Source organism: Euphorbia lathyris, chromosome 5, assembly GCF_963576675.1.
Source record: "Euphorbia lathyris chromosome 5, ddEupLath1.1, whole genome shotgun sequence".
Classification (NCBI taxonomy): Eukaryota; Viridiplantae; Streptophyta; class Magnoliopsida; order Malpighiales; family Euphorbiaceae; genus Euphorbia; species Euphorbia lathyris.
In genome coordinates this window covers 76,297,914-76,308,426 of record NC_088914.1, presented here as the reverse complement: position 1 = coordinate 76,308,426, position 10,513 = coordinate 76,297,914, and the positions used below count along the sequence as shown (strand labels likewise).

At 33.5% G+C, this 10,513-nt stretch overlaps 1 protein-coding gene across 2 annotated transcripts; it reads right to left on the bottom strand.

The window, feature by feature from the left end:
- Nucleotides 1-2,804: 2,804 nt before the first annotated feature.
- On the bottom strand, nt 2,805-7,132 carry LOC136230612 (probable E3 ubiquitin-protein ligase RHG1A). Of its 2 annotated transcripts, XM_066019741.1 has the most exons (6): nt 7,000-7,132; nt 4,717-6,217; nt 4,500-4,550; nt 3,375-3,479; nt 3,141-3,275; nt 2,805-3,051 (listed from the first exon to the last, which is right to left on the bottom strand). In XM_066019741.1, exons 2-6 carry the CDS (start codon nt 6,208-6,210, stop codon nt 2,920-2,922), a joined length of 1,917 nt encoding a protein of 638 aa, XP_065875813.1. In that variant the 5' UTR covers nt 6,211-6,217; nt 7,000-7,132; the 3' UTR covers nt 2,805-2,919. The 2 variants fall into 2 exon arrangements, 1 of the variants encoding a protein (XP_065875813.1); XR_010689474.1 differs by lacking the exon at nt 2,805-3,051 and having other exon boundaries at nt 3,242-3,275; nt 4,500-4,564.
- Between the last annotated feature and the right edge of the window lie 3,381 nt (nt 7,133-10,513).

Below are 10,513 nucleotides of genomic sequence, written 5' to 3'. Positions count from 1 at the left end.
ATTCCCCGATCCACTCTCGTGCTAACAGCGGTAAGGTAAGCTCGGAGCTAAGCGGTTATGCCCTATCTAAAAGCCTACTTCCTTCTGATCTGCGGTAATACAGTGGATGCAAGCGTTATTCTGATAAATGCAATCGGTAGTTCGAAATATTGTATACAGCACAAGAGCATCCCATTGACTGAAGAGAAGCAAATCCTCAGAGAAATAAAACAGTTTGAGGGGACAAGGGACAAAGTAATTGCTAATGCTACTATGGGAGCAACGATTCACGATTCAATGGGCCAGAAAGAAGCTACACAAGACCAGGTCAAAGTAAGAAATCTGAAACTTTGGCTCTCTTGTGGTAGATTTTTGTACTTTTTCTAGCTTCTCTGGATTAGTTCTTGTGATTAATTTATGTTATAATCAAAATTGCCTGCTAACTTGCTAATTTAGTTATATTATTGTAGCTTATGAATTCTGATTTGGATGGAGCACGAAAGGAGCAACAGACAGTTTAGGGAAGAATTAATAAAAATCTATTATTCTCAGTACATAAATCTGTTTCTATCTATAGTCTCGTTGATTAATGATTTTTAACGGATTTCACTAAGTTATGTTTTTTTTCTAAACTTGGATGGTGTCTGTACCAACTTTGTATGCTTCAAAACTGTTTATAGAGTAAACAAATGGAATTTGGTCATGATGAAGAGTATATGGCCTTATGGAAATTAGTACCTGAAGCAAAATTGTTGAATAACTTGTTTTGTTCATGGTGAAAATATGTTGGTCCTGGAAGACCCTTGTATAATAGATGTCATCAGTTATGGTATTTGTATAAAAAGGCTTATGGGTTGGTCCCTTCATCTTTCTTTGTCCTCTTCGCAATGTTTTGTGCGTTAGTCATTTATAACAACTGAAATAGCGTGGTTTTCATCTGAGTTCTCAAAATAACTGCTGAATTTAGCTGTCAAAATTGCGATTTGATTAAATTTGTCTCTATCTCTATTAGAATGTCCACGTCTATAGTAGTCGCAAGGCCATGACTGAGGCCAAGGACCTGGCTGCCAAGAAAGATGCAATGGCACTATAGAAGCTTTCCTATGGAGAGGTACTAGACAAGTACTTATTGTAGTGAAGTCGGGTCATTACCTGTTTGAATATTTCTCCTTTATTTTGATCCTTGTTCTTGATATTGTTATCTAGGTTGGGAAATGTATGTCACTTTGGAGCAATAACAAAGGCTTGGGGATGATTACGAGAAAATAATTTTCCTGTCACTTGATAGTCGACAAATGAGCAGGGAATCAAGGATGGAAGAATAAGGAACGTGATGAGAATCCACTGGTAACGCCTGAGGCACCAGTAGCCTCTGAATCAGAACAACTTTTTGGATATATTTTGTTAGCTAAATAGAAAATTCTCTTTTGATGAAACTAACTTTACAAACAATTTTTTTTTAGTACATGTTAGAAGTACATATATATTGTAATTATTCAATGGTTGGTCTTTCAGTATTTATAATATGTTAACTTTTTATGGTTAATTTGTATTGAGATGCTTTAATTGTGAAAAATGGTTATTTAATCGGTGCATTGTTTATTATTATATTTTTTTTTATGATAAATATGTTTTAATAAGGGTTTTTAATCATTATAATTAGTTTGTAATAAGTGATTTTTTAACATCTAAATTGGTTTTTAATAAGTGTTTTTTTTGTTATTATAATTAGTTTTAATAAGCGGATATTTATTTTTTTTGGTAAGAAAGGAAAGGAAAAAAACAAAACCAATAAAAAACCTACATCGGGATTAGTCTAGGAAGGCTGACTCCAATCCTATCCTCTAGGAGAGAAGGCAAAAGAAAAGAAGGAGGAACAGATAGGGTAGAAACACCTAACATTCACCCATGCCCAGCAGTTGCTAAGCGATTCGCCACGCGGTTTTGCTCCCTAAAAATATGGGAGAAATTAAGATACTCAAAGGCAGGACGAAGCCTCAAAATAGCTTTGATGAGATTCTGGCTCTTCAGACAAACAGTCTGGCTATCTGAAATCCTGTTAATAGCCTTCAGATTATCAGATTCCACCGAGAGCTTTTTAACACCCATGCGAATGACGAGTTTAATACCTGACAAGATACCCCAGAGCATTAATAAGCGGATATTTAATTATTATAAATATTTATTTTTTTTTTTGTAAGAATTATAAATATTTATTAATAATGGTAGATTTTCCATTATTGTAAGTTAAATAATAAGCAGATTCATTTCCGTTATTAAAAACAATTAGCAAGGCAACGTTTAACAAGGGGTCCATAAGGGGCTCTTCCACTTATTAAAAGTCTTCTCTAAGGGTATTTGGACTTTTAATAACAGATTTTCCCAATACTAAAAGTCATTTTTTTGTAGTGATCAAAGCGTTTTAAATTTAATGTGTTTAGAATATTTTTATCATTACTTAAATAATTTTGTCAAATCAAAATCATGTGGAAAGGTGTTTCAACAAAGGGAAGATAAGATAACGATCTACGAATTCGACTGATCAATTTTAACTCATTAAATTCTTAATTTAATTTTCTAATAGATAAAAAATTTATTCGAATTGTCTAAAATTTATTTATTTATTTGTCTTGGACTTGATAATTCTATCAAGCTTCCTACGTATCCTGAATCATTTTTTAATATTTAAATCGGGAATCAAAGCCACGTAGTTCTACCTACGTTCGTGTATTCATATTTCTCTTAACGTATTGACAATCGGATTGACACGTTGTTGATTTAATTGTATACATTACTTATTACTATTTTATTTTATCATTACGCCCTTGAGTACAAAATTAATACTGTGTTGATGTATGTACATGATACGAATACAATTATATAACAACTATCAAAATTATTAACTTTAAAAAATGACCCAACAAACTAAGGTCGTTTTTTTCAAACATTCAAGCCAATCATTTTACAGATGGGGCAGTTGTTCTTCTGAGCCAACCATTGTCTGATGCAGTCGTAGTGATACTCATGACTACACTCCAACTTCCCAACATCTTCTCCCTTTTTGAATTCCTCCTACAAAACATCAACCAACAATACTTTTAATTAAGTTATTTCAAACAATTTCCTGTAAATTTACTTGTTTTTAACAGATTAATTTTTACCTGACAGATGCAACATTGTACATCTTCAGAGGAAGAAGCTAGAGGATACTTGTTGTGCTTCAGATTAGCCAGAATAACATCATTACTCAGCCCAGTGCTCACAGTTCCCATCCTCTCCTCAAGTTCAAGCAATTCCTTAATTATAAACACATAAGAAATGCCAATTTAATAGCTTATTATATATTTTTCAGGAAATAATCTTCTTTGTTTATGAAATAATAATAATAAAGATACCTCATAAGACATCTCATCAATATCAGGATCCGTATCCGTATCCGTATCCGTATCTCCATGAGCATCAGGCTCAGGCAAAACTGAATGATCAATCACCATTACACCCTAACATCCCCACAAATATTAGAATTATTTCAATAAATGTCACAAAATTAAACTCAAAACTATAGATTTAGCAACATTATTAATATTCACAAACATTATACACTCAGTCCACCACTCCATTGACTAAACTAATAATCAAGGCTTAATATATCATTTGGCTCCTGGATTTGTCCAAAAAAATTTTGATTGGTCTCCTATACTTTTGTGGCATTCAACTACCAAAAGTAAATTAAATTGTATTGCATGCGTTTAAAAAAAAAAGTAAAACTACCAAACCGTTCTAATATTAGACAAGTTAAGTTTTACAATTACAAAACAAAAACTTCTTTTTTAATCTGTTTTGTGAATTATGGGGTTAAATGTAGCATTTGTCATTCAACTTTAATTTGTTTTAATAAAATCACTCAATTTTGCGTTTTGTCTCAATTAGGTAACTCTGGCGGTTTCAATAATTAAAAAGCATCGAAATGATGACATACGTGACACATCTGCATGGGTCAATTCAATTCTCTTACCGAAACGACACATGACATCCACGTATGCGTCACATGGCTATCACATGTTGGTTATTTTGATGGAAAAAAAAAAGTTTTTTTCATAAAAATAACCGACACATGGATGTGATATGTCGTTTCGGTTAGAAAATCTGAGTTGACTCAAAGTTGAGTGATTTTATTGAGACAAATTGAAGTTGAGTGATCATTTTGAGATAACCATGTAAGTTCACTGAACAATAATGCATTTAACACATCAATTATGTAATAACATTCTAAGTTGTGTGCAGTTGATGAGACTATTGTGACACTTTGAAAGTTCAGTAGGCCAATCAAACAGCGAATGATGTAATAAGCCAATAATCAATGACAACTAAAGTATTGACTGCTAATTGCAAGCATTGTAGGATATTTCATAATACATATTCCTATAATTAATTATGCATTTATTTCATAATACCCTAAATCTCAAATTTACAACACCAAATAACAGTTGACTAATTATATATATTATATATGATGTTACCTCAAGCTGCAAGTAGCCGTTCCTACGAACCAGTGCCAAAGCATTGCGAACCTGATCAATGGCAACTATTATATGTAGATACACACTGTTATAATGGTGAAATTAGATTCACAGATTTCAGTTTAATTTCATATAGTTCCTTATGAATGCATACTAGTTATAATAATTAATTGTGAAGCAATTAAAATTCATAAAAGTAGAGGTTTATCAAAGATACCTCAGAAACAATCCTGTTTCTGCTCTGATCAGCGGCCAAAGAATCCATTGCAATTTCTTGTTGAATAGAAGTTTGCCCAGGAGGAATTAAATTCGTTCCTGTTCTCATATATTGATTAGCCGACACACGACGAGCGTGATTTCCACCTCTCCTAACGCCACCTCTAACTCTTCCTTCCATCAGAATTGGCAATTGCTGGAAAGTGTAATTAGGTCTCCCTCGGGGTTCACTAATGACGGCAATATTCTCAACTGGGATCATCTGCCCGTACTGGTCAAGCACATTGCTTCGATCAAAAAATTGGACCGCAGGTGGAGGCACACTCCCAGAAGTGCTTGAATTCGAACTCGAAGCAGCGTTACTCCCAGAAGTGCTTCCCCTAGGCATCGTTTCATGAGGATACATGATTCTCGGGGGTTGTCCTCCGTTTAGTGTATAACTAGTAGTCCCCGAAACCGTAGGAGTATAAGTAGTAGTCACCATTTGAGTATAAGTAGTAGTGGCCGGAGGAACCATAGGAGGCCTCGCCTGCCTGTTCAAATTAGCACCAGAATTAGCACCAGTCCTTTGGAAAGCGTTCATAGTACTGTTTGCAAATTGGGAAAAAGTGGGCATTGCCGGATGAGGAACAGGTGGTTGCATAACAGGTTGAGGCGGAGATGGGTGTAGAAATCCAGGATGAATTGAATGTTGGAATGGGAAAGTGCTAACAGCTGGTTGAGCCGGCAGTGGTAGAGGTTGAGATTGAGGTTGTTGTTGAACTTGAGAAACATTGGAATTTGCATCCAGTCTCCTACGGATATTTCTTAGAATTTCGTGATCTTCCTCAACCATCTGTCTTGCGCGATCCAACACTCGAGTTCTGCGAGCATGTTCTTCGCGCTCTGCAGCACTAAGCCCAGATAAACCAATCACAACAGATACTGCATCACCCCGCTGCTGCTCATTGTTGCTTTGATGACAACCCCCGTGCACTCTTCTAGCAACATCTTCGCTTTCCTCATCTTCTTCATTTATTCTCGAAGTTTCACCCACAAAACGAGTGCTTTGGCTTGAAGATCCTTCAGGTGTTCTTCTCTTGCAAGCCAACCTTCTACCATCAGCGCCCTGGGCATTTCCATTCTCGTTATTATTTTCTGCCACAACATAGCCTGAAATTCCCGAAGAAATCACAACCGGAGTTGAATTAGACGAACCACTTGCAACTGGATTAGCGTCAGCACCTCTCATGGGATTCAGGTCTATGTTTTGATGATGAACATGACTAGATCTGGCCTGTTGAAAAGGAGGAATAAGTAAACCTCGATTCTGGGTTTGATTGGTCACGTTCTGAGGGATTTGGTTGTTTGGAACAGCAGCAGATTGATCTGGCAAGGCCATCCTAATTGGATCAGCATCTTCAACATCATTCATCTCATTGTTGGCATTCAATCCGTAGTTCATGCAAGATGATCTAGAGAAGTCATGGGAGTTGTTATATTGATGACCTTCCATGTTCAATCTGAGAAGATAACAATTTTATTTTCCAATTAGATTGTAAATAAATGTTTATGATCCTACTGTTATGAAAAATAGTTTGATTAAAACGCCACAGATAAGATCGTTAACAAATAAAAACTTCAAATGAATATGTTAGGGCTTCAATCATAAGGAAAAATGATTCATCATCCCAAACCCTAACACAAAGTAAAGCACACACTCAGTAATCAAACAAGCTGCTAAATTAAATAATTTCATTTAAAATCTAAAGATTATTCAGTCCAACAGAAACATTTTTCTTACCCAAAAGATTCCCTTCAGTAGATTGTTTTTTCTTAAACTGATAACACCATTGAAATCATCAAAAGTCTAGATCTAATCATGCAAAAAAAAAAAAAAAACTTAAAGATTCTTTTCTGCTAACCAGATTAAACCTTCTGATTAAGGGTTTGCCAACAAAACCACCTCCATTCATCAAGCAAAAGAAATATATATAATGAAATTAAAAACTCTTTTCACTCTGGAAGATACAAAATCATAAACACATATGAAAATAAGAAAAAGAAATATGTGAAACAACACAACTTTTGATGAACAGATGAAAACTCTTCATTAAAACAATAAAAAAACACAAAGCATTGATGAACAGATGAGACTGTTCATCAAAACAAGCAAAATTTTAAAAGAAAAAGCACACAGATGATGATGAAAACACAGAAACCCAAAATCAAAAGTGTTGGTTAGATTTTGATGAACAGATGATAATCAAAAGATAGAAAGAAGAAAACGATAGATTAAACGTACCTAAAAGAGAGAGAGAAAGCACTGAGAAATGGTGAAGAATGCAGCAGAGACAGATAGACAGAAAACACTCAAAGTGAATAATGTGAAGGGTTGCTTATGTAGAGAGACAATCTGAAAGGTGGCATAGGCAGATGATGCCCAATCAGATTTTAAACTCTACTTTTTCTCTCTCTTTTCTGTTTCTCTTCAAAACCCCATTTTGTCTCTACCTTCTCCTTCCACCATTTCTCTCTCTCTCTCTCAAACCTTCCTTATAAAACACACCAGATGGAAACCTTCCTTTTGCGTAATAGCCCTATTCACTTTTTTTTTTTTTTGAAAAGGTGGTAATCTCTCTTCAATTTTTAACATCAACTTTAACCTAATACATTGTACCTGTATATCTACATTTTTGTAAATTCAAATAAAAATCAAAACTATACTTTTAATAATCCACATGAGAGATAATTATTTTTAAATGATAGATTCGTACATTGTTTTAGTTTGTACTTCATAGTGGCTATTAATCGTTAATTTACTTAGTTTGTCATCTTGAACATTATTTATTAATTTCACTTATAATTATGGTCGCCATTTATTATTTTTACTTTGTTTGTTATGATTTTTCTTTATTTGTATTGAGTCGATCCGTATTAATTCCTATCAGTTTATTAGGTTTGTTATGCTTTACTTTTAGTTTGTTTGTTAGGTTAAATTTTAATCGTATTAACATATTCAATAAAGCAAAATTTTATCGTATATGTTTTATTTTTTTGGATAAAAATTAGGACGATACGGGGGATGTCCCTGACATCCCGACTAGGTCGGCACCGCAAACCCATAGAATAAATAAATGAAAAAATAGAGTTTACAAGAAAGAAGGAAAGCAAAAATAAAGCTAACGGAAGAGCAATCTATGTAACCCGAAGGTGACTAACATTACACAAATCATCCTGAATCAGCGGATGACAAAACGTTGGTGCAGATGGCCACCAACGGATGTCTGGAGAGGTTACTTCGAACTTGGCGAGGGTATCTGCTACCCGATTCCCCTCCTTGTAGATGTGCGTAACTTGGATCTCCATCTGAGAACACATATTCAAGCAATTGATCCAGTCCTGGCGAACGGTCTAAGGAACTCGCCTAGCCCTCTGCTTTAGAAGCTCCACTACGTACGTTGAGTCCAATTCAATCCTCAGTTTACGCCAGTCATGCTCCCAAGCCAATTCAATAGCAAAGATTGCCGCTTTAAGTTCAGCAACATAGACGAAGGTACCTGGAATAGAGAAGGCGAAACAACCCTTGGGAAACCCCTTGGTGTTCCTGAAAATGCCACCCGCCCCTGCATTACTCGGTGTTCCGACAGCCGAACCATCAACGTTCACTTTGAGCCAGTCGCGTGGCGGAGAGAGCCAACGAACCTTAATTATATTTGGAGCAGGTGGTGGCCTTGGTCTGATTCTCAAGCACGTCATAATGTCAGCGTCTCTAGTCGTGAAGCAGTAACCGTGATGCCTAGTTTCACGAACAAGCCGACGGAGGGTAATTGCCGACCTTTGGATTGAAGGGAGTCTCGAGTTGAAATTGTAATTTTTAGGTAATTTATATGTTTTATTTATATTAGGTAATTTTTAGGTAATTTTTATCGTATATGTTTTATTTATTTTTTGTTAGTTTGTGATTTTTAGGTAATTTATATGTTGTTTTAGCCAGATCGTTAAATTGTAATTTTTTCGTATTATGATGTACTTTATTTTCCACTAATTCGTTATTTTTTTATTAAAAAAAACTAATTCATTACTTTTTAGTTAGTTTATCTGTTATTTTAGTTATTTTGTTAAATTTGAGGTTTTTCATATTAATAAATTCAATAAATTAAACATTAGTATCGTAATTATAGTAATCATCCAGATTGATTAGTTAATTAACGATCATTTAAATAAATATACATTATTTTAGTTTGTATTTTATGATGGTCGTTAATCGTTATTTCCATTAATTCGGTATGTTTACTGTTGCTTATTAATTTCATTGAATTTTTTTTATAACTACCTCACTGTAATTTGTTATTTTAGTTGATTCATTATATATTTCTTTATTGTAATAATTGAGACTCCTTGTTAATTTATATTAGCTTTTAGGATTCGTTATTTTTTTTTACTTAGTTCATTATATCTTTATTAATGATATGATTTATTATTTGTTATTCTAATTAGTTTGTTAAATTTTAATTATCTTTTTGTATTAATACATTTAATAAAATAACATAAGTACTACAATTATAATAATCCAAATTGATTAGTAATTTAACGATAATCGCTTTTAAATGACCGATCCATTGTTTTAGTTGCTCTTCATGATGAAAGTATTCATTATTTAGTTAATTTGTTATAGTAATCGTTGCTTAATGATTTTTTTCTATAACTACCACTGCATCTCATTGTTTTATTTTTGTAGATTTTTCTTTACTTTAATGATTGTGATTCATTACTGATTTATGTTAGTTTTTTGTGATTCAGTATATTTTATTTTTAGTTTGATATTTTATTTTGTTAGCATACTGGTGAGCGCCCTTGGAACCCGATTATCATTTTCTTTAGGAATTTAAATTCGACAAAAGGGATTATGTGTTTGCCATTACATCGCCACTTAACGTTTTTAAGGATGACACGTGGTGTATCATTTCCAGTGTATGTCTTTATTGTTTATTAGTTTATTTTTATCATGTTTTCGAACTAATTTAAAATGTCAGAATACCCGGGGATTGATGTTTGAGAATATATATTAGATGATATACGGGCTCACACTATGTCATCTCTTTAGAGTTGGGTTCGTGATTTAAAACAGTCCAAGGGTTTGATTAATAAACTTGTAGAATTGTCTTTTGCTAGAATACCATTTATAATCTAATTCAATTTTCGTTTATATTATATTTATTATGGGAAAGCAATAAATAAATAAATGTGGAAATATAAAATAGATTACATTTTAATCAAATGGCGCAAATAGCCTTATACATCAAGTCTAATTCTAATAAAAGTATTTAACATGTAAAGTAAATAAACATTAGTTACGGGACATTGGGACCCGTCTTTTGGATTTATACTACGACGCCGGACTCGATCAAATAGAACTTAAATCATTCCAATTAATCTAATACAACAACATAATGAAAATGTCCACAATTTAGTTTATCTATTCTAATTGGTTTAATACTTTTGCAAAAATGACCAAAATACCCCTTAACCCGAAATAGATTTTATTTTACATCTAAAATTAGAACATGCAATTATTGACATAAAAAAGATATAAATTTACCAAAATAAATAAACATAAATTACAAAAGACCCCCCAAATTAAGTTTAAATTAGGCAGAAAGTTGTCGGCTATAGGAGGTCGTCGATCGGCCATCCTACTTAGAAGCAGAAGTTTCTGCTTCTAAACTTTAATAGTGGCCAACAGAATTCAGAAACCAAAACGAAATAGAATCAGAATAAAGAGATAGTAAATAATAGGGAAGGCTTTTAAAACCCTT

Coding starts and splice junctions, on each gene's coding strand:
- LOC136230612 (XM_066019741.1), bottom strand. CDS start 6,210: ATGGAAGGTCATCAATATAACAACTCCCATGACTTCTCTAGATCATCT. Junction 4,551..4,716: donor GAAACAGGATTGTTTCTGAG/GTATCTTTGATA, acceptor GCCATTGATCAG/GTTCGCAATGCTTTGGCACT. Junction 3,052..3,140: donor TACAATGTTGCATCTGTCAG/GTAAAAATTAAT, acceptor GATGTTTTGTAG/GAGGAATTCAAAAAGGGAGA.